This window comes from Anolis sagrei, chromosome 12 (assembly GCF_037176765.1).
Source record: "Anolis sagrei isolate rAnoSag1 chromosome 12, rAnoSag1.mat, whole genome shotgun sequence".
Taxonomy (NCBI): domain Eukaryota; kingdom Metazoa; phylum Chordata; class Lepidosauria; order Squamata; family Dactyloidae; genus Anolis; species Anolis sagrei.
The window spans coordinates 23,102,642-23,127,609 of NC_090032.1; the positions used below are offsets into that span (position 1 = coordinate 23,102,642).

Sequence of the window (24,968 nt, forward strand, 5' to 3'; positions counted from 1 at the left end):
AAATCTGACACAAGAGGAGGATTTAAAGATTGACCTGCAAAGACTCTGGCACAAGCCGTCAAGGGGGTCCCTTGGTGGGTACAGCACCTCAAGACCTTGGCCTGCACTTAAAACACAATCGGCGCTGACAAGATGACCACCTGCCAGCTGCAAAAGGCCACCCAACTGGGATCTGCATAAATTATTCACCGATACATCACACAGTCCAATGTGTGACCCAATACAATAGCCAGCAGAGTGATCTTGTTTGCTTTGTACCAATCTTGTTGTCTATCTAATAATAAGCTCCAATTAGTCCAACGGGCGGCAGCCATGGTATTAACAGGAGCAGGGCGCAGGGAGCATACAACTCCTCTGCTGTACCAGCTCCACTGGCTACCGATTAGCTACCGAGCCCAATTCAAAGTGCTGGTTTTGACCTTTAAAGCCCTAAACGGTTCTGGCCCTACATACCTATCCCGAACGTATCTCGCCTATCAGCCCACCAGGACCCTAAGATCTTCAGGAGAAGCCCTTCTCTCCATCCCGCCTGCTTCACAAGTGCGGCTTGCGGGAACGAGAGATAGGGCCCTTTTCTGTGGTGGCCCCGCGGCTTTGGAATGCCCTCCCTACTGAAATAAGATCAGCCACCTCGCTAATGGCATTTCGGAAAAACTGAAAACTTGGATGTTCGAGCAAGTTTTCAACTAATTCCGATGTGATGATGTTTTGATCATGGACTAGCAATCAAGGATAACGAATTGGATTACGACTTTAACTATGAGATGTTCCGGTCTGTATTGGTGGCCCAATACTATGTATGTATATGTATGTATTTTTATATTTTATTTTATATTTTTAAAGTGAATATTGTATTTTTAAATATGTTGTAAACCGCAATGAGTCGGCGCACAGGCTGAGATATTAGCGGTATACAAGTGTACTAAATAAATAAATAAATAAATAATAATAATAATAATAATACATCTCACAGTCTTAAGACGCTTGGGAAGTGTTCGACTTGTGATTTTGTGATATGAAATCCAGCATAGAGATCTCGTCAATAATAATAATAACTAGTCAAGGTGGTGGTCGGCACACTGGGTGCAGTGCCTGAAGACCTTGGCCTGCACTTAAAGACAACCAGCGCTGACCAGAAGGCCACCTTATTGGGATCTGCACGCATTATTTGCCGATACATCGCACAGCCCTAGACACTTGATCCAATACAACAGCCAGAAGAGTGTCTGCTGTGGACTCATCTTGTGGTGTTTCTAATAATAATAATAATAATAATAACAATAATAATAATAATAATAATGCAAAGACTCTGGCATTTATTGCCATTATTATTAGCACAATTATTATTTGTAATATTATAGCTATTATTATTATTATTATTATTATTATTATTATTATTATCGTCCTCATCATCATCAAACGTTGCTCCGGGCTCCTTCCTGAGGCACCCACCACTCATTTCCCAATGTATTACTATTATCATCAATCCATAATCAATAATCAGAGGATACCTTGGCTGCTCCCAGCCCACTACTTGTTTCTCTATATGTTATTCTTACTACTACTACTACTAATACTTAGTAGTAGTAGTAGTAAGAATAACATATTGGGAAACGAGTAATGGGCTGGGAGCAGCCAGGGTATCCTCTGATTATTGATTATGGATTGAAGCAACCAGGGCAACCCTCCCCAGGCGCCCCCACTCATTTCCTAATGCATTATTATTATTATTATTATTATTATTATTATTATTATTATTATTTCATCAAAAGCAATCCAGAAGGAAGGGAGGGAGGGCGGGCCATGGTCTTTCGGGGTGGGTGCATGGGGGGGGGGTCTCCTTGATTCCCCTTGACCCCTCCTCCCTCCCTCCCCCCCCCCCCCAGGTCTTCCGCAGCGGCGAAGGGATGGGCATCCGGCTGGACAGCGCCTCGGCCCTTCCAAGGAGCGGTCATCTCCCCGCATTACGACTCCCCTGCTGGTCAAGGTCATCGCCCACGGGAAGGACCACCCCACGGCCGCCTCCAAGATGGCCCGCGCCCTGGCCGAGTTCCGCATCCGCGGCGTCAAGGTAGGGAGGCCACTTCCCCCTTTCCCCCTCTCGCATGAATGCCGACCCCTCTTGCCCCCCTTTCCCCCATCGAGTCCCTTTCGTCCGCCACAGCAAAGCATTCTGGGCCATAGCCCCCCCCCTCTCCCCGAAGAGTGGGAAGTAGACACGCCGTTCCCCCCAAAGGATGCGAAAAGGAAACCGGAATAGGAAAAAGGTTCCCACTTTATACACATTGCAAACTCATTTGGTTTGGTTTTTGACATGGGGCGCCCCCCCCCCCATCTTTCCCCATGTTCCTGAACACCATTCACATACACACGCACCCCCGGGCCCTCTGGGCCTGTCTCTTTGCCTTTGAGAGGAGGCCAAGGAGAGATCTTGGGGGGGGGGGCTTCTCCCTCTCCCCATGTCTTCTTTTTGGCAAGCATTTCTGCTGTCTGTCAATAGAGGGAGGGGCATCCGCTTCCCCTTCCTTCTTTTGGCCCATTGAGATTCCTGCCTTAAAGGGGGTCATCGTCGTCGTGGATGGTTTGTGGTCTCGAGGGGGAGCTGTTGTCGACGTTCTCCCGTCCAAAGTGGGCGAAGGCATTTCGAGGGACCCCCGCTCTCCCCCTTTGCCCCCAATGGGCCAACCCTCCTCCTCGATCCGCCGGGGGGCTACACCACGCTCTCCTCCAGGTCCTCCGCGTTGAGGAGGGGTCCCAGCCCCTTCGCCGTGGCAGTGCTTTCCTCCACGGGCGCTGCCCCCTCCTCTGGGAAGGGCCCCTGCCCCATCATGCCTTGCACCGACTGGCTGCGCTTGCTCCAGGCCCGGCTCAGCCGCTTGGCGTAGCAGCAGCCGTTGCCGCTCTGGGGCGGGGCCACGAAGGGGGGCCCGTCCCCCAGGTCCAGGGAGCAACTGCGTTGGGCCTTGCTGCCCGCGCTGCGCTCTCCGCCCCCACCGTCCTGCCTGCCCTCTTTGGCCTTCGCCGGTCGCCGCTGCTGGCACTTGTGGGGCGCGACCCGCAGGAGGGCCACTCCCCCGCCGCCACCCCCCGTTGGTCTGGGAGTGGGACGTGGGTGACCTTCGGCAAGGCCACCTCTGCCGCCCGCCCGCTGGCGCAGATCTTGTAGCGCACCATCATGACCACGGTGAAGACCAGCAGGGTGACCACCACCACGCCGCCCACGATGACGGCCAGGGGTGCCGCCCAGGAAGTGGGCCTGCAGGGCGCGGCAGTCCGGGAAGGGCTCCTCCGCCGTGGAGAAGGCGGCGCAGCCCAGCAGGTGGGTGGCCGCCAGCGCCGTGGACGCGTCGTCGAAGATCGCCAGCAGGCAGAGGTCGTAGTCCACGCCCGGGACCAGGTGCCGCAGGAGGAAGCGCCGCGTGCCGCCCGGGACAATCCTGCGGGGAGAAGCGGGAGTGAGTGCATCGATGCCCAGGGCTGCCACGGAGGCCCTCCAGGTGCAGCCACCCCCAACCTTTGGCCCTCCAGGTGACGGGACTTCCCACCATCTCTACAGCCAGGACTCCTGGGGGCTGAAGTCCAAAACCACTGGGGGGCCAAAGGTCGGGGACCACTGCTTCAGAGGAAAGGCAACATGGAGGCGGAGACCCTACTTCAGAGGAAAGCCAAGTTGGAGACCCTCCTGAAGAAAGTCAAGATGGAGACCCTTCTTCAGAGGAAAGCAAGATGGAGATCTTTCTGAGTGAGACCCTTCTGCAGATAGTCAAGATGGAGACCTTCACAGCATTGTGTTTGTCAAACTTTGCTCCTCGAGGTGTTTTGGATTTCAGCTCCCACAATTCCTAACAGCTGGAGGACCAAAGGTTGGGGACCTCTGCTTCGGAGGAAAGCCAAGATGGAAGCCCTCCTGGTAGGAGCCAGGATGGAGGCCCTTCTTTTGAGGAAAGTCAAGATGGAGACCCTTCTGAGGGAGACCTTCCTGAGGGATGTGGTGAGGGAGGCCCTTCTTCAGAGGAAAGCCAAGCTGGAGACTCTCTTAAGAGACAATGGGATCGAGACCCTTCAGGGGAAGGTCTAGAAGCTGAAATTTGAAGCATTACGGCTCCATTTGGTCACCCCAACTGTCTCCACTTTCATGGTCACCCCAACTGTCTCCACTTTCACCCCAGGACCTGATCCACCCCCACCCCCCAGCTGCAACCCCTTACCTGTAGACGAGCGTGTCGTCCGCGGTGGAGTTGTACTGGATCTGGTACATCCAGGCCGTGAAGGCTGAGGAGGGGTCCAGGGTCCAGCGGACGAGGGCAGAGGTGGCTGTCACCTCAGAGACCTCCACGGCGCGCCTGGTGGGACCCGCAGCCCCCTCATTTGTCCCGTTCCCCACAGAGGAGGCGGAGGAGGCCTTGGCGGCAGCGGAGGACGCAATGTCAGAAGAGCCTGGGTCCGGCTGTGGGGCTGCCGCACTGCCGTTCCCCCGATGCGGCAGCGGGAATGACCTGGAGGTGGACGGCAGCGGTGGCCTCACCGGCGGCGTTGATGGCGATGCAGGCATAGGCCCCGTCATCGCGGAGGGTGGTGACCAGGATATCCAGGGTGCCGTTGCGGAAGGAGGCTGTGCGGGAGGAGTTGCCCAGGATGCGGTCATCAGGTGAGACCCAGTGCACGGCTGGCTCAGGGTCGCCCACCGCCCGGCATCGCAGCGTCGCCCGCTGACCCTCCAGCACCCAGAGCCGATGGCTGTGCCGTGTGATGAGCGGCGGTTCGCAGGCGAACTCCTCCTCTGGCACTGACCAGAAGTAGCGCCCGGCCAGGTGCGGCGGAGAGGCGCAGGTCTCCAGGTCGTCAGGCCGGCCCAGTCGCCGCAGCCAGAGCAGCTCACAGTTGCAGTGCAGGGGGTTGCCGCCGAAGCCCAGGGACACCGTGGGGGCGTACGGTGTGGGGCTGACCACCCCGGGCAGCGCACGAGCAAAGAGTGGGTCCGGAGCTAGCGTCCGGAGCCGGTTGGAGGTGAGGTCCAGGCGCGAGAGCTTGTAGAGCTGGGTGAAGGCCCCCTCGGGGACGGCCTCCAGCAGGTTGTGGTCCAGGTTGAGCGTGTGCAGGCTGAGCATCGCCCGGATGCCGGCCCACGGCGCCCCTCGCAGGTTGTTGTAGGAGAGGTCCAGGTCCTCCAGCGTCAGGAGGAAGTCATCGAAGGCCTCCGCCGGGACCTCCTCCAGCTGGTTGTTGTTGAGGATGAGGTGCTGCAGGTTGAGCAGGCCCCGCAGCGCCCCGCCGGGCAGCGCGGCCAGCCGGTTGCCGTCCAGGTGCAGCGAGCGCAGGCTCTCCAGGTCCCCGAAGGCCAGCGGCCGCACCGTGTCGATGGTGTTGCGCGAGAGCGTCAGGTCCACCAGCCCCGACATGTTCAGAAAGTCCAGTGGCTCCAGCACCGGATGAAGTTGTCCGCCAGGCGCAGCTCCACTGTCCGGCGGTCGATGTGCGGTGGCACGAAGAGCAGGCCCTTGTGGGCACACAGCGTGCTCAGCGACTCTGAGAGGTTCTGGCAGACACAGTGCGGCGGGCACGACTCCTCCGCCCCCGAAGGCTGGGCCTTCGACGGCACCGCCAGGATCAGCAGCAACGGCAGCAGCAGCAGAGGCAATGGGGGCAGCCGCATGCCCATGGTAGGCGCTCCGGAGGCCGGATCTGCGGACAGAGGGGTCGGAGGGAGTCACAGCTCAAAATGGGGGTGGGTGGGTGGGTTTGAAGCCGTAGGGAGGGGCTCAGGACCCCAAGTAGCTTGAGTCTTCTGGATGGTTAGACTGCTGTCTATGGGGCTGCCCTTGGAGACTGTGCAGAGGCTGCAAGGATTGGAGCTCAATCATAGGGAAGGGTCATCTCTGCATCTAGACCATATAAACCCTTAAATGGCCTGACCTGTGCTCCAGCCCCCCACTCATGATGTGACGCTAATGAGAGGACCGCCAGGAACAGCAGGAGCGGCAATGGGGGCAGCCACATGCCCATGGTAGGTGCTCCAGAGGCCAGCTCTACGGACAGCCCTACGAAGGGAGTCAGAGCTCAAAACGGGGGTTGACGCCATAGGGAGGGCCTCAGTACCCCTCTGTGAAGGAGAACACTGCCTTTGGGGGCCCTCTAGATAGACTGCCAGATGCGGGGCTGCCCTTTGTGGAAGTCGCAAAGAGAGCAGGGCCCGATTGGAACTCAGTCTTAGAGAAGGACCCTCTGATTCCAGAGCATTGAGGTCCCGAGTGGCTTGACCCTTCTGCATAGACTGCCATCTATGTGACTGCCCTTGGAGACTGTCTGGAAGCTGAAAGGAGCTCAGTATTAAGGAAGGATCCCTCCTGCATCTAGACCATTAAGACCCCAAGTAGCTTGACTCTCCTTGATGGCTAGACCGCTGTCTATGGGGCTGCCTTGGAGACTGTGCAGAGGCTGCAAGGATCGGAGGGAAGGGTCACCACTGCATCTAGACCATTAAACCCCCGAGTGGCCTCCACCCCCCCACTCATGATGTGACGCTAATGAGAGGACCACCAGGAACAGCAGGAGTGGCCACGGGGGCCACTCCACTGCCCATGGTAGGCGCTCCGGAGGCCGGATCTGCGGACAGATGAGTCGGAGGGAGTCAGAGCAGTAAACAGGGGGCGATTGGCCCCATGGCTGCTGGGAATTGTGGGAGTTGGAGTCCAAAACACTTGTAGGGAGGGCCGAAGTTGGCCCAGGCCGGGGATGGACTGCTGCCTGCAGAGCTTGCAAGCGGAACCGGACCCGACTGGGGCTCAGTCTTAGGGAAGGGTCACCTTCTGCTTCCAGGCCGTGAAGACCCTGAGTGGCGTGACCCTTGACCCCCCTTGCTAATGAGGCGGACCCCCTTCTGCCGCCCCCCCCCCCAGGTGCGTTGCTGTGATGTGTTGACCGTCCCCTTCGGCCTCCGGCTCTGCCTCGATGGCACCGGGTTCTAGTGGCGGTTTCACGCGCGGCCCTTTCACTGCGGCCGGAGGTGGTCTGCCATCTGGACAAAAGGAAGAGATGGACAGATGGGGGGGGGGAAGAGAATGGGGAGGTCTCAGGCCGAGACCCCCCCCCCCCCAAAATGAGCCAGACCATCCTGATGGAAAGACAGCCGAGGGAGGGAGGGAGGGGCCTTGTGCGCGTGCAGAGTGCCCCCTGCAGTGGGGGGGGGGGGCAAAAAAGAGGAGGGGTTCCCCCCTTTGCATGTCCCTCTGGTGGGGAGGGGGCTGCCACTCATAAAGGGGGGGCTCCTTCCCCTTCTCCAATCGAGGCCCCTTTTTCCTGGGGAGGGGGCACAGTCCCCCATCCGATAAAGGGCAGCATGAAGGTGAAACATGGGGGGGAGGGTTCCTCCTTAAAGGGACCTCCCCCCAATTTAACCCCCCCCCCATTTCCTTACCTCCTTTCCCGTGTGCGCCTTCCTTCCTTCCTCCCTTCCTTCCTTGTCTTGACCCCGTCTTCCTCCTCCTCCTTCTTCTTCTTTGTCTCGGCCTCAAAGGGGGGGCCCTTCCTTGGGTCCAGGGGGCCCCCCCTCCCCTCCCTCCCCCTCCCCCTCCCCCAGGGGGGGCATCACCAGAGGAGAGAGAGAGAGACCCTCCCTTCCCTCCCTCTCTTCCTCTCTTCCTTCCTCTCTTCCTCCCTTCCTTCCTTTTCTCCTGACAGGCTGCAGAGCCCCCCCTCTCTGTTTCAGGGGAGGGAGGGGTTGGAGGAGGAGGAGGAGGAGGAGGGGACAGGGCGGCTGGCATCCCTCGCTTGCTCGCTGTGATTGGTCCATGGGGAAGCAGAGTGGTGGGGCGGCCGGCCAATGGGGAGGCGGGGCGGGGCCAGGAGCATCCTTGTCTCCCTCTCCAAGGCCGAGAGAGAGCGTTCCTGCAGCATCGCCTCTTCTTTCGGGATCCTGCGATTGGCGGCCGATCCGGACACAAACCCATCAGCGCCTCCCAAAGGGTTCTGGGAAATGCAGTCCGTCATCAATCATCATCATAGGAGATGATAATAACAATAATAATAATCACAACAACTGGGGCTTGGCAGCTGTGGCGGTCTGGGTGAGGGCAAACCAGTTGAAGTTGAATCCAGACCAGACGGAGGTCCTCCTGGTCAGGCGCAAGGCCAAAGAGGGCCCAAAGAGGGGGGCGGCCTGCGCTGGACGGAAGGTGCAGGTTCACCCTTGGGAGGGATCTTGGACTCATCGCTCAGCCTGGAAGGCCAGTTTCGGCCGTGGCCAGGGGAATATTCGCAGAATTACAACTTACACGCCAGTTGCGCCCGTACCTTGGGAAGAGTGGCTTGGCCACGGATGTCCATGCTCAGGTGACATCCTGTATAGACTACTGCAATGCGCTCTACGTGGGGCAGCCTTTGAAGACTGCTCGAAAGCTCCAATTGGTCCAATGGGTGGTGGCCAGGTTGCTCACCAGAGTGGTGTACAGGGGGCACACAACACCCCCCACTCCACACCCCCCACCCCCGTTGCGCCAGCCCCACTGGCCGCCCGTCTGCTTCCGAGCACAGTTCAAAGTGCCTACAAAACCCTCCTGAGGGGAGGCCCTGCTCTCGGTCCCGCCTTTGTCACAAGTACGTCTGGCGGGGACGCGAGACAGGGCCTTCTCAGTGGTGGCCCCTCGGCTATGGAACGCCCTCCCAAGGGAGATCAGATCGGCTTCTTCACTCCTAACATTTCGGGAAAAACACTCAAGACATGGCTATTCGAGCAAGCAAATATTGAGTAACGGACACAGGAATAGGAACAACTACACGATGAGACTGGACATGTCTTTTTTAATGAGAATTTATTGATTTGTGTTTTATTGTTATGATTTTATGCTGTTAATGCTTTTTCTATATTGTATTTGTGTTTCTATGGTATTGAATTTGTCTTGTAAACCGCCTCAAGTCGCCGGAAGTCTGAGAGGGGCCGGATACAAATACAGTCAATAAATGATAAATAATCAATCATTCCCGTCCAGCTCACCTCTCTGGACGTATCTCCCTTCAGGAGAGCATTGAGATCAGCTGGGGAGGCTCTGCTCTCGCGGGTGCCGTTGGTGGGAACGAGGTCCTTTCCAACTCTATGAGAATAATAATAATAATAGTGACTTTATTTACATCCCACCCCATCTCCCAATATGGGGCTCGGGAGTGGCTAACAGCATAAAAGGCAAATATCCAATGCCAACAAGTGCAGACGTACAGGTGTAACTTAATCAAAAGCATTTAAACTCAACCACTCTGGGAAGGAGAGAGATACCGGCCGACATTACAGGGATTTACTCTCAGTCATAAAGTGTATTATGTACCCAGAGCGCATGACATGCACGAGACCCATGGCTCTCCTCCTGTGGGTCCCAGAGGCCTCGGCCCTCAACTCCAGAAATAATAGCCAATGGGTAACAGATCATAATAATAATAGTAATAGTAATATAATAATAATAATAGTAAGTAAATAGTAAAATAATAATAGTAAGACTGTCTTTTTGCCTGGCCGAAGAGGGTTGGACTAGGTGGCCTCTAAAGGTCTCCTCCAGCTCTAAGAGTCTAATAATAATAATAATAATAATAATAATAATAATAATATAGCAATTCTATCTTTGCGTCAGGTGGAAGCGGGTTGGACTGAATGGCCTCTAAAGGTCTCCTCCACTCTTTGAGTCTAATAATAATAATAATAATAATGATGATGATGATGATGATGATGATAAATAAATTCGATCTTTGTGTCAGGTGGAAGTGGGTGGGACTGACTGGCCCTGGAGGCCCCTTCCAAGTCTATGAGTCCAATCCCTTCATGTTATAGTGATATTCCGTCTTCCTGCCAGGGCCAAGGGGGTTGGCCTTTCCTTCCTTCCTTCCTTCCTTCCTCCCTCCCTCCCTCCCTCCCTTCCTTCCTTCCATGATTCTGTGAATGGTGGGGAAGTCTTCCCAGAGGGGCCCGTGCAAAGGAGCCGCCATTCTGGGGGAGACGCGGTTCCAGCAAGAGTTGGGCTTGGAAAGCCTTTGCGTGCATGCGCGATACAGGAGTTCAGAGGCGGTGCACCGCTTGCGCTTCCCTTCCTTCCTTGGTCATTTCCAATACAATGGCCGTGAATTATGATAAGGAATCCATTATTATTATTATTGTTGTTGTTATGTTTATGGCTATGATAGGAGGTCCCGCCAGAAGGAAACGGCGCTGTTGTGCAGAATGCTGCAATGCCAGGAAGCGCTGTTTCTGAATGTGACGACCCTTGAATATGACAAGGAATCCATGATTGTTGTTGTTGTTGTTGTTATGCTAATGGCTTCTTCCCCCTCTTCTTCCTCCTTTTCCAGACCAACATCCCCTTCCTGCAGAACGTGCTGGGCAACGACCAGTTCCTCCGCGGGACGGTCGACACGCAGTTCATTGACGAGAACCAGGACCTCTTCAACCTCCGCCCGGGGCAGAACCGGGCCCAGAAGCTCCTCCACTACCTGGGTGCGCGGGTGGGGTGGGTGTGCGGGGGGGGGGCAGGCATGGGGAGGTTCTCCTTGATCCCTCTCTAATGCACCCCCTTCCTTCCTTCCTTCCTTCCTTCCTTCCTTCCAGGCCACGTCATGGTCAACGGCCCGCTGACCCCCATCCCGGTCAACGTCCGGCCCTCGCCCACTGACCCCACGGTGCCCCCGGTCCCTCTGGGTGAGTCTGGGTTGCCACGAGGCTCCCTTCCATCACGTGAGATCACTTTGTGGCCAGCCGGTCACCCCGGTCCCAAGCCGAGCGCAAAGAGAAGAAGGAAGGCCGGCCGAGGCTCCAGCCGTCCTTGCGGAGTCTCCCCGGAGACGGGAAAGGGGCTCCCTCTAGGGGCCGGAGGAGGGGGGGGGGCGCCTGTCCTTGCGTGTATGCGTGTATGCGTGTGTGTGTGTGTGTCACAGGGATGTAGCCTAAGGGGAGGGGTAGGGCTTCAACCCCACCACCCGAAACCTTTACCATTGCTTTTTATATATGCATTTATGTGCATGTATATATGTCTATGAGCATATGTGTATTTATATGTGTGTACACATATATGTGGGAGCCCCTGGTGGCTCAGGGGTTAAAGGTCTCAGCTGCTGAGCTTGTTGACCAAAAGGACAACTGGAGGACCCCTTCGGCCTCTTCCAACTCAAGGATTCTATTATTATTGTTGTTGATGTTGTTACTATTAAGCAGAGGCTGGGTGGCCATCTGTCAGGGGTGCTTTGATTGTGCTTTTGCTGCATTGAAGAAGGGGTTGAATTCAACTGCTGAGCTGCTGAGCTTATTGACCAAAAGGTTGTAGGTTCAAATCCGGGGAGCGGCATGAGCTTCCGCTGTCAGCCCCAGCTTCTGCCAACCTAGCAGTTCAAAAACATGCAAATGTGAGTAGATGGGAAGGTGGGAAGGTAATGACGCTCCATGCAGTCATGCCAATGGCCACATGACCTTGGAGGTGTCTGGACAACGCCGGCTCTTTGGCTTCGAAATGGGCACCAGAGTCCCAGAGTCGGACATGTGTGTATGTGTGTGTTTGTATGTATGCATGTATATGTGTGTGTGTGTATATATATGTCCTTTCCTTCTGCGACAGGGCCTCCCCCGCAGGGCTTCCGGGACGTGCTCCTGTGGGAGGGCCCCTCAGGGCTCAAATTGCTTGGATGTGGATGTGTGTGTGTGTGTGTCCCGTGAGATGCCTCCATAACTTCCTTCCTTCCGTCCTTCCTTCCTCTGCGCCAGGGCCTCCCCTGCAGGGCTTCCGGGACGTGCTCCTGCGGGAGGGGCCCCTCGGGGTTCAAATCACCCAGATGTGGAAGCGGGTGTGTGTGTGTCCATGAGACGCCTCCATAACTTCCGTCCTTCCTTCCTTCATGACAGGGCCTCCCCCGCAGGGCTTCCGGGACGTGCTCCTTCGGGAGGGCCCCTCGGGGTTTGCGCGGGCCATCCGGCAGCACAAGGGCCTCCTGCTGATGGACACCACCTTCCGGGACGCCCACCAGTCCCTGCTGGCCACGCGCGTGCGCACCCACGACCTCAAGCGCATCGCCCCCTTCGTGGCCCACAACTTCAGCCGCCTCTTCAGCCTCGAGAACTGGGGCGGTCAGTGGGGCGGGGGGGGCGGGAGAGGGAGGGGGGCGGGGGTGGGGCTTCTGGGTCCCTGTGAGAGAGGAGCCCCCCTCCCCTCCTGACGCCCCCCCTCCGTCCTCCCCCAGGGGCCACCTTCGACGTGGCCATGCGCTTCCTGTACGAGTGTCCCTGGCGGCGGCTGCAGGAGCTGCGCGAGCTGATCCCCAACATCCCCTTCCAGATGCTGCTGCGCGGGGCCAACGCCGTGGGGTACACCAACTACCCGGACAACTCCGTCTTCAAGTGAGTGCCTCGCACAGAGCCAGGAGTCCAAAAGTTACAAAAGCTGAAAGGGGGGGGGGGGTGATCCCTCTGGCTCTCTTTCTGGAGACACCTCGCTCTCTCCATGCTCACAGAACAAACATGGAACAGGAAGAGGTGTGTCCCTGGGAAGGACCACCAAATAGGAACAGGATGAGTTCTGGGGAGTGCCCCCCACCCCGGCTCTGGAGGAAGACCCCCCCCCCCCAGGGAGACTAGGCAGACTTCCACCCCCCCCCCCCCACACACACACACACCCCGGCATTCAGGAGGGACCTCAAGGCGGGCTCTGAAAAGGATGAATACCTTTCAATGTGGACAAGGTCTTTGTTTTCGTGTGCGAGGGATGGACTCCGATTCGGATACTTTGGCTTTCACCTAACTTATTGGATCCAGTGTTTTACCCTAATGTTTTTATCCTCTTATTGTTTACATTGAGTATTTTGTTTTATTCTGATTTGTTATTTATCTAGTAGATGCTATTGGAGCCCGGGACCCCTCTTCCTATCCACGGGAACTCCGGGAGTGGGTTGCGCCCCCCTCCAAAGCGCCCCCCCCCCTTGGCCCCCCCCAGCCGGGCTCAGCGCCTGCTCCTCTCCCCTCCGCAGGTTCTGCCAGGTGGCCAAGGAGAACGGGATGGACGTCTTCCGGGTCTTTGACTCCCTCAACTACCTGCCCAACATGCTGCTGGGGATGGAGGCGGCCGGCCAGGCGGGGGGCGTGGTGGAGGCGGCCATCTCCTAACACGGGAGACGTCTCCGACCCCGCCCGCAGCAGCAAGTACACGCTGGACTACTACCTGGACCTGGCCGAGGAGCTGGTCAAGGCCGGCACCCACATCCTGGCCATCAAGGTACAAGGGGGCACAATGGGAGCGGGGGGGGGGGGGTCAGGAATTGGGCTGGGCTGGAGGGCCTCGGGAGGGCCCTTCCAATAATAATAATAATAATAATAATAATAATAATAATATGGCAATAATTCTATCTTCCTGCCAGGCCTATGTGGGTTGGACTGGGTGGCCTCTGGAGGTTCCTTCCAACTAGGACTTTAGAAATAATAATAATAATAATAATATCGCAATAATTCTGTTTTCCTGCCAGGCTTATGTGGGTTGGACTGGATGGCTTCTGGATAATAATAATAATAATAATAATAATAATAATAATAATAATAATAATAATATGGCAAAAATTCTATCTTCCTTCCAGGCCTATGTGGGTTGGACTGGGTGGCCTCTGGAGGTCCCTTCCAACTAGGACTTTAGAAATAATAATAATAATAATAATAATAATAATAATAATGTCGCAATAATTCTATCTTCCTGCCAGGCATATGTGGGTTGTACTGGATGGCTTCTGGATAATAATAATAATAATAATAATAATATAGTGATTCTCCGTTCCTTCTTGGACCCGTAATCCCCCCAAGGACTGGATGGGGACGGTGCAAGTGGTCGGGCGTCCGGAAGGGTCTCTGTTCCTTCTTGGTCCCGCATTCCCCCCCAAGATAAGCCATGTCACCAGCGCAAGCCATAGTCAAGGTCCAATCAAAGCGTTCACAGACAGAGATCCGGACTGTAGCGGTTCCATGACGTTGCTCCCAGCCACCTGTTAGCTGAGCCTCCTGCTCTTTGCGCCATTTCCCTGAATAGGGGAGGGCCCCCTCCGTGACGGTCCCCCCCCCCACTCCGCTCCTGCCTCCCTCCTCCCAGCCCCCTTTCTCCCTCTTCCTCCCCTCTTCCTCTTCCTCTTCCTCTTCTCCTCTGTCTCCGCAGGACATGGCGGGGGTGCTGAAGCCGCAGGCCTCCTCGCTGCTGGTGGGGGCCCTGCGGGAGCGCTTCCCCAACGTGCCGCTCCACATCCACACCCACGACACCTCCGGGGCCGGAGTGGCCTCCATGCTGGCCTGCGCCGCCGCCGGGGCCGACATCGTGGACGTCGCCGTGGACGCCATGTCGGGAAAATGACCTCCCAGCCCAGCATGGGCGCCATGGTGGCCTGCACCCGCGGGACGGAGCACGACACAGGTGACCCCGGGGGGGGGGGGGAGGGTGGACGGACACGTCAATCAGTGGTGTCAGTCAGTCAGTGTGTCTCCAGCTCCTCCCCAATTGGCTCACAAGACCCCCCTCCCCCCCTTCCCTCCCCCTAGGCATCCAGATGGAGCGGGTCTTTGACTACAGCGACTACTGGGAGATGGCCCGGGGCCTGTACGCCGCCTTCGACTGCACGGCCACCATGAAGTCCGGCAACGCCGACGTCTACGAGAACGAGATCCCCGGCGGGCAGTACACCAACCTGCACTTCCAGGCCCACAGCATGGGGCTGGGCAGCAAGTTCAAGCAGGTCAAGAAGGCCTACGTGGAGGCCAACAAGCTCCTGGGGGACCTCATCAAGGTGGGCCGTTATTACGTTGTTATTAAGGCCGCAACAACTTCACAACGCTGCTCCCAGCAACTCCCACTTCTGCTCCTTTCCCAAGTGCTCTGAGCCCACCCATTAGACCTTCCCCGTATATGGGGCTCCCTTTGGCCCACCCTCCTCTCTTCCCCACTGACCACTCCCCCAATTCCCTTCCTGCAGGTGACCCCTTCCTCGAAGATCGTGGGCGACTTGGCCCAGTTCATGGTCCAGAACAACTTGAGCCGGCAGGAAGTGGAGGCCCAGGCGGACGAGCTCTCCTTCCCGGTCTCCGTGGTGGAGTTCCTGCAGGGATACATCGGCATCCCTCACGGAGGCTTCCCGGAGCCCTTCCGTTCCAAGGTGGGTGTACGGACAGACCGAGGGAGGGGGAGGGAGGGAGGGAGGGCCTGGCACTGACCCCCTTTGACTCCTTCCATCCATCCATCTGTCCTTTGCCCCCCCCCCCTCCCAGGAGCCTCAGGAAGAAGGGATACAGAGTTAGCGCAGGATCAGGAGCTCCCGGGAGCTGACCCGGAGCAAGGAGCCCAAGAAGGGCAAAGTACACACAGAGTCCCGAGTTCTTTCTTTCCAAGGGTCAAAGCCAAGCAGTCAGTGTCCAGTCATAGAGTTCACTGACAGAGATTCGGGCTGTTACAATGTCACGACGTTGCTCCCAGCCACTTCCCACTTCAGCTTCCATCTTTTTAGGCCACTTTCCCCAAGTGCTCTGAACCCACCAATTAGATCTCTTCAACCATCAGTTCTTAATTGCAGCCATGATGGTGATGATGATGATGATGGTGATTTACAACATGCTGCAAGGTGTCAAAGCTCCATCCACATCACCTCTGTTGACACCACTCAAGCTGTAGTCCAGTCACCAATGCCAAGGTCCAAATTGGCAGAGATTCGGGCTGTAACCATTTCACGCTGTTGCTCCCCACAAAGCGCTGGCCCCACTCTCCAGCTCTTTACGCCACTTCCCCAAGTGCGCTCTCTTGTCGCGTAGAGAAGAGCGGCCCTCCTCCTTCCTCCTGAGTGACAGCCCTGAGTGACGCGCCCTTTGCCCCCCCCCCAGGTGCTGAAGGGCCTCCCGCGCGTGGAGGGCCGGCCGGGGGCCTCGCTGCCGCCGCTGGACTTTGCTGCGCTGGAGCGCGAGCTGTGCGAGCGGCACAAGGAGGAGGAGATCACCCCCGAGGACGTGGTTTCGGCCGCCATGTACCCCAAGGTCTTCCACGAGTTCAAGGACTTCACCGCCTCCTTCGGCCCCGTCGAGTGCCTCAACACCCGCCTCTTCCTGGAAGGGCCCAACATCGCCGAGGAGTTCGAGGTCAGCCCCCCTCAGCGCCCTCCCAAGGCCCAGAAGCCCAAAGGCAGCAGTTTAGCAGAGCGGAAGCCGCTTGAGCGCAGCAGGCGAGCAAGCGGAGTCAAGCTCATTACACCCAAATTTGAAATATGTTCGGTTCCTGGTTTGAAAGTGTCCTTCCTGTTGACTCATCTGCCCTTTACTTTGAGAGTAGTTGCTCTAGTCCAGAAACTTTGTTGTTTTTCTGGCTGAATAGGTTGAGACTCGATGATGAGATATTCATTGGAAAACTAGAGCAAAATGTGCTAGATCAGGATGTCCCTCTCCCCAAAAAACCCCCAAACTTTTCCCATGTTTTTAGGATAGAACCAAGAAGGAAATAATGGCATTTATAACCCAGGAACAAAAACCGTTTTACATAGTGTTATTATATTTATTATTGTTATTATTATGCTTATATTTATTATATGATATTTCTAACCCAGGAAAAGAGCATGTTACATTTTATTTTTATATTATTATTATTATTATTATATATATATATATATATATATATATATATATATATCCATTTTTTAAAGGATAGAACCAATTAGGAAATAATGTTATTCATAATTCAGGAAAAAAATTATGTTACATAGTGTTATTATGTTATTATTATTATTATTACTACTACTACTACATATTATGATATTTATTTCCCCATATTTTTAGGATCAAACCAATTAGGAAATAATGATATTTGTAACCCAGGAACAAAAAAATCATGTTACAAAGTGTTCTTATATTATTATTATTATTATACTTCTATCATGTGACGTAGTGTGACAGGAGCAGAGTCAAGCTTGATGGAAAGAACTCCATTTCTAGATAGGAAAGTGAAGGCCTGCCCACCTATTGATCTATCTAGAGAGATAGCGAGCCTCAGTCCTGCCTATCTGCGTCCTCACTGAGGACTAGAAACCTGATCTGGACGGGGCTCCCCAGTTCATTCCCCTGACTGACGCTCCCCCCCCCCCCGGTGTGTGTGGTGACGCTGCAGGTGGAGCTGGAGCGCGGGAAGACCCTGCACATCAAGGCGCTGGCGCTGGGCGACCTGAACCGGGCGGGGCAGCGCGAGGTCTTCTTTGAGCTGAACGGGCAGCTGCGCTCCATCCTGGTCAAGGACACCAAGGCCATGAAGGTACCTTTGGCCCTTTGCTCTGCCTCCTGTCCGGCCAGGGTGGGGGGGCCAGGCTCGTCACGAGAGCCCCCTCACTTCCTCCCTCACTTCCTCCCCCACTTCCTCCCTCCCCGCAGGAGATGCACTTCCACCCGAAGGCGCTGAAGGACGTGAAGGGGCAGGTGGGGGCGCCGATGCCGGGAAGGTGGTGGACGTGCGCGTGGCGGAGGGGGCGGCGGTGGAGAAGGGTCAGCCGCTCTGCGTCCTGAGCGCCATGAAGATGGAGACCGTGGTCAACTCCCCCCTCAGCGGGACCGTCAAGAAGATCCATGTCAAGGTCGACGCCAGCCTGGAGGGGGACGACCTGCTCATGGAGATCGAGTAGCCCGGCGGAGGGGGGGCACTCCACCCCCTCCTCATTCCCTATGGGCCGGAAGGGATGGAAAGCGAGTAGCCATAGGGCCACTTGACCCCCTCATTTCTCATGGGCCGGAGGGCCACTTCACCCCCTACTCCCCCATGGGGCAGAAAGGGAGCAGCTGAAGGGCCACTTGACCCCACCCTTCTCCATGGTGCAAAATCCTTCTCCTCATGGGGTGAAGGGCTACTTCACCCACCCTTCCCCAAGGGCCACTCCACCCCATGGGGTAGAATGGGAGTAGCTGAGGGACCGCTTCACCCCCTCCCCGTGGGGTGAAAGGGCCACTTCACCCTTGGGCTAGGTGGAAGGCAGTGGCCAACTTCCTGGGACCAATGTTGCAAGTGCTTCCTTCCTCTCCCTCCCCTTCCCATGCTTTGCGCAGCCTTATTACGGAGGAGGACGCCTGCCTTTTCCCGCTTCCCACTCTCCCCATTCACCCCTCTCTCTCTCTCCCAGTTCAAGCTGCCAAATGCCGCTCGCTGAAGGCGGGGAAGGAGGAGGCTGTTCGTGGGGAGGAAGTGAGGTGGGCGCACACACAGGCCTCTTCCTCTGGCCATCTTCCAAGTGCCGTTTACAGGTTCTTCGCCGACTTCTCGGTGAGGAGGGAGCAAAGCGGACACCCGCCCCTTTCCCTGCTGCAAAATGAGCCGGAAGGAGGGAAGGGAGGAAATAAGGAATGGCGGGACTCACCGCAGAGACTTTTTCGGAGAGTCACAAAGGACAGCGTGCCGGGCCTCCCTCCTCCCGCCTTCTGTTCACGCTGAATGTCCAGGCGGGGTCCTTCCCATAAAGACATCCCAGGCAAACATCGCTGCGGCTGCTGTTTCTCTCTCTCTCTCTCTCTCTCTTGGGGGGCCAGGATCGGGGTCTAGTTGGGGCTGTGGAGAGTGTCTGTCTAGAGGGATCAGATGGTGCTCTCCCTGCATAATGGGAAAACATAAGGGCCTATAGAGGCCCCTCCCAACTAAGAGCCTAATAATAATAATAATAATAATAATAATAATATCAATCCTATCTTCCGCCTGGCAGAAAGAGGTTGGACTGGATGGCCGCTGGAGGCCCCTTCCTACTCTATGAAGAGTCTAATACTAAAGAAACAAATAATAGTAATCTCTCGGGGGGGGGGGGGGGCTCGGGGTCCGTTGGAGCTGTGGAGGCCATCTGTCCAGAGGGATCGGACAGTGCTCTCCCTGCATAATGGGAAAAACAAGGGCCTATAGAGGACCCTCCCGACTCTAAGAGCCTAATGATAACAATAACAAAACAATAAAGCAATTCTCTCTTCCGCCTGGCAGAAAGAGGTTGGACTGGATGGCCGCTGGAGGCCCCTTCCTACTCTATGAAGAGTCTAATACTAAACAAATAAATAATAGTAATGATGATAGTGCAAGCGGGGATTAATATGGCAAGAGTTGTATTTGAAACGTCTTTATAGAAAAGTCAATACAGAAGTTCAGAGAAAGACAACGTCCGCCCGTCCGGAAGGAAACCCTGGGCTGGAAAGGAAGCGGATCTGCGTTTTCCTTTTTGGAGCATCGAAGTCGATCTCTTCCCGATGATCACGACTCTGGACTCGGCAAAAGATTTCCTTTTGCAGGAAAAAAAAAAACAAACCACCCCCAAATGCCTTTCTAGCCTCTTGACTTTGCAAATCGGGTGAGAAAACAGGCAGCTCGGTTTCGAAAAGGCGTCCAGAGAAAAGCTCTTGGATCCCGGCGGGAAGGGAGGCCTCGCCTGGACCGGAAGCAGGAAGTCCCCGAGGAAGCCGCTCCTTCGCCCGCTGGAGGCACTTCCGCCATTGATCTCCATTTGGGGAAGGAAGGAAGGAAGGAAGGAAGGAAGGAAGGAAGGAAGGAAGGAAGGAAGGAAGGAAGGAAGGAAGGAAGAAGGGCAGGAAAGAAGGGAAGGTAGGAAGGGAGAAAGAAGAAGGAAACTGAAAGGGAAGTGGGAAGGAAGGACGTAGAAGGGGAAAAGAAGGGCAGGAAGGAAGGGAGGGAGGAGAGGAAGGAAAAGGAAGGGAAGTGGGAAGGAATGAAGCAGGAAGGAAAGGAAGAAACGAAATAGAAGGATGGGAAGAAAGGAAAGAGAAAGGGGTGAGGGAGGAGAGGAAGGGAAAGGGAAGGAAGGGACGGAGGGAGGGAGGGAGGGGGAAAGGCAAGGCTGGTGCTGCTGGTCCGGGGGGGGGGGGGGGTGTCTCCAAACAGGAAGGCACCCAAAGGAAGGAAGGAAGGAAGGAGGGCAGGAAAGAAGGGAAGGTAGGAAGGGAGAAAGAAGAAGGAAACTGAAAGGGAAGTGGGAAGGAAGGACGTAGAAGGGGAAAAGAAGGGCAGGAAGGAAGGGAGGGAGGAGAGGAAGGAAAAGGAAGGGAAGTGGGAAGGAATGAAGCAGGAAGGAAAGGAAGAAACGAAATAGAAGGATGGGAAGAAAGGAAAGAGAAAGGGGTGAGGGAGGAGAGGAAGGGAAAGGGAAGGAAGGGACGGAGGGAGGGAGGGGGAAAGGCAAGGCTGGTGCTGCTGGTCCGGGGGGGGGGGGGGGTGTCTCCAAACAGGAAGGCACCCAAAGGAAGGAAGGAAGGAAGGAAGGAAGGAAGGAAGGGTCTCCCTCCCCCCCCTCCCCCCCAGTGCTGGGGCCAAGGAGGCCTGCAGAAGATCCCCGGGCATCGTGGTGGTGGCGGAATGGCTCAGAAGACGTATTCGTGGGCGGCCTTGAGGGAGGGCATGGCCTCCTCCACGTTCTGGTCCAAGCGGCGGTAGCCCTGCGCCTTCGAGCCGCGGAAGCCCTCCCGCCAGCGCCAGCCCTGCACCAGCACCACCACCTGCAGCACCAAGAGGGAAACGTCGTCATCATCATCATCATCAAGTTTTACCTGCCCTTCCTTTCAACTTATGGTGGAGCACAATATTACTATTATTATTATTATTATTAATAATAATAATAATAATAATAATAACAACAATGTATTAGCAGCCTCCTCTTTAGACTTGAGGTGGGATATAATAATAATAATAATAATAATAATAATAATAATAATAATAATAATGCATGTATTGCCTGCCTCTCCTTTCAGCTTGAGGTGGGGCACAACATGAACAATAATAATAATGATAATGACAATGATAATTCAAGTTTGACTTGCCCTTCCTTTCAGCTTAAGGTCGAGCATAATATTAATAATAGTAATAATAATATCTGCCTCTCCTTTAGACTTGAGGTGGGGCACAACATTAATAATAATAATAATAATAATAATAATAATAATAATAATAATAGTTTATGTATTACCTGCCTTGGCTTGAGGTGGGGCACAACATGATCAACAACAACAACAACAATGTATGATGTGAACTGACCTTGCGCTTGTTGTGGTACACGACATAGGCCACGGCCACCAGGAAGGCCACGGCCACCAAGTGGAGGAAGAAGTGCCCCCCGCCTTGCTGTGGCGGCGGCTCCAAATGTGGCGACCACGAAGGGACCGTCCTCTCTGCGGAAGAATCGGCGGCGGCAGCATCCGAGAGCGGCCCCTTGCCCCCTCGCTCGCCCTGCGCCTTGCCCATTAAGTCCTCCTCCTCCTCCCCTTCATCATCATCATCATCATCATCCTCGCCCTCGTCCCCCCCTCCTTGGGGCCCCCTCTGGCTCCTCAAAGGCGTCGTAGTCGTCGTCGGGGCGCCACGGCTTCCCTCGGCGACGGAGAGGCGGGAGGCAGGTCCCGGCCCCCCTCAAGGGCAGCGCCCCCCAAGGCGGCCTCCGCTTCTTCCGAGTCTGTTTTGGGGGGAGGGGGCTTCCCTCTTCCGTGTGTTTTGTGGCAAAAGGGGGGGGAGGAAGCAGCGACGTTCGATGGAAGGGAAGTCGGGGGAGCCGCCGGGGAGGAAGACACTCGGTCCTGGGTGGGGAGGGGGAGGCCTGCAGCAAGACAGAAGGGGGGCGCGTCAGATTGTCCTTGTATTATTGTTATTATTATTTGCACCCCACTTTATCTCACCCAAAGGAGATTCAAAGCATCTATGTATCTTTCTATCTAGTATTTATTTATACCTTGCTTTACCTCTCGAAGAAGAAGACTCCAAGCTGCTAGGGGTCTATTATTATTATTATGATTAGATGCTCTTCTATTGATTTATCTCTTCTACGGGACACCCCAAGTGGCTTAATATCGTACGGAGGAATTCAACAGGCGTTATGACATAGATGTAGAATTACAAAACTCCCCCCCTCCTCACATTCCCGTGGCTCCTGCGCAGCCCCCCCTCGTGCCACAAGACTGGTGAACGGATGGAGTGAATGATCAGATGGAGGGGCAGGTAGAGCCACAGGGAGGCGAAAGACACAGGTGAAGGGAGAGAAAGAGAAATGGATTGGCTTAATACATATTAATACATATTAATACATATTAATATAATACATTAATATATTTATAATCATATCACCATAAATGATTTATAACTATTATATACATATTATATTATAATTTTATACTACATTATTTATATAATATACTGTATTTTATTTACATTACATTATTATGAATATGATTATTATCTATATATATTTAAGAAACTATTATCTGTAGGAGCCACGGTGGCGCACTGGGTTAAATCTTTGTGCCGCTGAACTGCAACCTCAAGGTCGGAGATTCGAATGTGCAAGGCGGGGTGAGCTCCCGTCTGTCAGCCCCAGCTTCCCATGCGGGGACATGAGAGAAGCTCCCCACGGGATGGGGACACATCCAGGCAGTGTCTCTGCAGACGGCCGATTCTCTCACACCAGAAGCAACTTGCAGGATGTTCTGAAAGGGCTTCTGGCACAATACAAATGCCTATGTCCAGCCGACCTCCTTCCCTATTCAATACTAAGACTAATATACTGATGCCCGGGTATTTGAGAAAGGCACGGTTTGTTTTCGGTGTAAGGTATTCTGTCTGGCGTGGGTGAACAACAACTCCCAGAATCAAGGGCCAATCCTGCCCAAACCCTGTGTGCCAAGTCTGCTCCAGTCTGGCTGTAGCGCTCTCTGGACAAGACTGAACTGCAACTCAGAGTCGGCCATGTTGATTCTGCGTGCCAAGTTTGACCCAGTTCGGTGCTCTCTGGATGCAGGTGAACTACAACTCCCAAAATCAAGGCCAATTCCCACAAACCCCAGAAGGCTTCACTGTGCCAGGTTTGGTCCCGGTCCATTCTCAGTGGGGGTCAGAGGGGTTTGGGGGACGGACTCAACAGGATGGAAGTTGTAGTTTACCATGCATCAAAGCAGTTCACTGTGACCCTCTTCCATACCTGGCACGCAGAACCCCCATTGACCTTGACTTATAGGAGTTGTAGTTCACCTACAGCCAGAGAGCACTGTGAACCCAACCAACGATGGATCTGGACCAAACTTGCCATGGATGATGGGACTTGCAGTCTTTCCACTCACTTCCTGGAACCACTACAACCGCTGCCAATGATGCACCTGGACCCAATTTGGCAGACGGGCTCCCTGTGGCGCACTTGATGTCCCGGTGAGGGTTAGGGGAGGATGGACCTCAGATGATGGGATTTGCAGTACACCTCCACTCACTTCCACAGAACCATGTGACCCCACCCCCCCCCCCCCCCACATGGATTACGGGCCTGGACCAAACTTGGGTCACAAACCCCCATGACACAAAACAGAACATACTGGAGGGGTTTGGGGAACTGACTCACCCACGTGGGAGTTGTAGTTCACCCTGCATCCAGAGCACTCTGGACCCCACCAATGATGGATCTGGACCAATCATGGTACACAGAAACCTGGTGACCAGCAGAACATACTGGCGCTATTTGGTGGAGGACTAACCCACCCACGTGGGAGTTGTAGTTCACCCTGCACCCAGAGAGCATTCAGAAGCCCCTCAATGCTGGATCAGGAACACGCGTGACACACAGAACCCTGATGGCCCACAGAACATACTGGAGGGGTGGGGGGGGGGGAATGAGCCACCAGCATGGGAGTTGTAGTTCACCCTGGACCTAGAGCACTGAACCCCCTCAATAACAGGTCTGGACCACACTTGGCACACAGACCCAACATGCCCAATTGCGAATACAGGCGGCGTTGGGGGTCGTTGCCCTGGGAATCTGGGAGTTGTAGTTCACCCGCACCCAGAGAAACCGGGACCCCCACCAACAATGGGTGAGGACCAAACTTGGCACCGAGAAGACCCATCTTGAACTGGACACACTGCAGGGGGTTGGGGGAAATGACCTTGATTTCGGGAGGTGTAGTTCACCTGCATCCCGAGAGCTGATGATGGATCTCGACCACACTTGGCACACACGCACCCAGCATGGCCATCTCTGAGTCCTGGCAGGGAGGGAGGGTGGCTGCCCTTGGCTTATGGGAGTTGTAGTTCACCCTTTCCCAGAGAGCACCCAGCCCAGCCGGCGACGGGTGTGGAACCAACATGGGTAACTGTGCATACTGGGTGGGTTTGTGTGGGATTGCCCTGGGAATCTGGGAGTTGTAGTTCACCCTTACCCAGAGAGCCCTCAACCCAGAAGAAGAAGAAGGAAGGGAGCCCCCCTCCCTCCCCGCCTCCGGACTCACCGGGGCCCGCTTCCTGTTCCGCCTCCACCGGAAACGGCGCCTGGCCGAGAGAGGCGAGGAGCAGGAGGAGGAGGCCTAGAGCGCCTCCCCGGGGCCCCCGAGGCCCTTCCCTCGCCATCCTCCTCTCTCATCTCGCCGCTGATCGGCTTCCTCCTTCCGCTTCCGCTCTCCCTCCCTCCCTTCCGGGAGAACGCCCCGCCCCGTGACGTCAGCGCCCCTGAGCGCGCCAAGCCCCGCCCCACCCGCCCTCTCTTTCCCTCTATGGGCAGGCCCTCCGAGAGGAGAGTCCCAGAGCGCCCTCCTTCCGCTCTCTCTGTGCCGCCCCTGGTGGAATCTTGACATTATTTTTAGAAGACAATATGGCGGCGCGGTTCCCCCTCTGTCCACAGGAGGGCAGCACAGAAACGCCCTCCACGACTCCGGGGCGCGTTTCCCTCTCTGTCCACAGGAGGGCAGCAAAGGATTGCACACCAGCCTCTCCAAGCCAGTGCAACTCTTCCTGTGTCCGCAAGAGGGCGGCCAAGGGAATGGCCATTCGGGCGTCACCTGCCATTCATTTCAGCTATGGATTCTGTTACCAATCAACTCAGCAGCCATCTGCTAACCTCAGCCAAGGAAAATGACTTTTTGGTGCCTGCTTTGAACTACAAGACACGCACATTTCCACGAACTCTTCCAAGGAAGCTCCGAGTTTTCAAAGAAGAAATGATTTTATTATTAGATACCT

The 24,968-nt window shown here is 55.3% G+C and overlaps 3 protein-coding genes across 3 annotated transcripts in view; 1 reads left to right on the top strand and 2 right to left on the bottom strand.

Moving 5' to 3' along the window:
* Window positions 1-18,477, top strand: part of PC (pyruvate carboxylase) — a 37,694-nt gene extending 19,217 nt beyond the window's left edge. Inside the window, 17 exon segments of the mRNA XM_067472618.1 lie at window positions 1,887-1,937; window positions 1,939-1,974; window positions 1,976-2,071; window positions 10,327-10,471; window positions 10,583-10,672; window positions 11,867-12,088; window positions 12,202-12,358; window positions 12,985-13,117; window positions 13,119-13,229; window positions 14,151-14,336; window positions 14,339-14,402; window positions 14,528-14,772; window positions 14,959-15,138; window positions 15,857-16,108; window positions 17,127-17,267; window positions 17,384-17,447; window positions 17,450-18,477. Of these exon segments, the coding sequence (XP_067328719.1) occupies window positions 1,887-1,937; window positions 1,939-1,974; window positions 1,976-2,071; window positions 10,327-10,471; window positions 10,583-10,672; window positions 11,867-12,088; window positions 12,202-12,358; window positions 12,985-13,117; window positions 13,119-13,229; window positions 14,151-14,336; window positions 14,339-14,402; window positions 14,528-14,772; window positions 14,959-15,138; window positions 15,857-16,108; window positions 17,127-17,267; window positions 17,384-17,447; window positions 17,450-17,631 (2,355 nt within the window). The 3' untranslated portion in view covers window positions 17,632-18,477.
* Window positions 2,659-5,720, bottom strand: LRFN4 (leucine rich repeat and fibronectin type III domain containing 4). The gene is given in 7 exon segments (XM_060757802.2): window positions 2,659-3,089; window positions 3,091-3,104; window positions 3,106-3,234; window positions 3,236-3,437; window positions 4,209-4,489; window positions 4,491-5,425; window positions 5,428-5,720. Coding segments are annotated over 7 exon segments (2,172 nt in total). The 5' UTR covers window positions 5,660-5,720; the 3' UTR covers window positions 2,659-2,710.
* A 587-nt stretch (window positions 18,478-19,064) lies between the features above and the next one.
* Window positions 19,065-24,364, bottom strand: C12H5orf15 (chromosome 12 C5orf15 homolog). Its single transcript, XM_060757798.2, is given in 5 exon segments — window positions 19,065-20,482; window positions 21,018-21,287; window positions 21,289-21,342; window positions 21,344-21,573; window positions 24,242-24,364. Coding segments are annotated over 5 exon segments (807 nt in total). The 5' UTR covers window positions 24,360-24,364; the 3' UTR covers window positions 19,065-20,347.
* Between the last annotated feature and the right edge of the window lie 604 nt (window positions 24,365-24,968).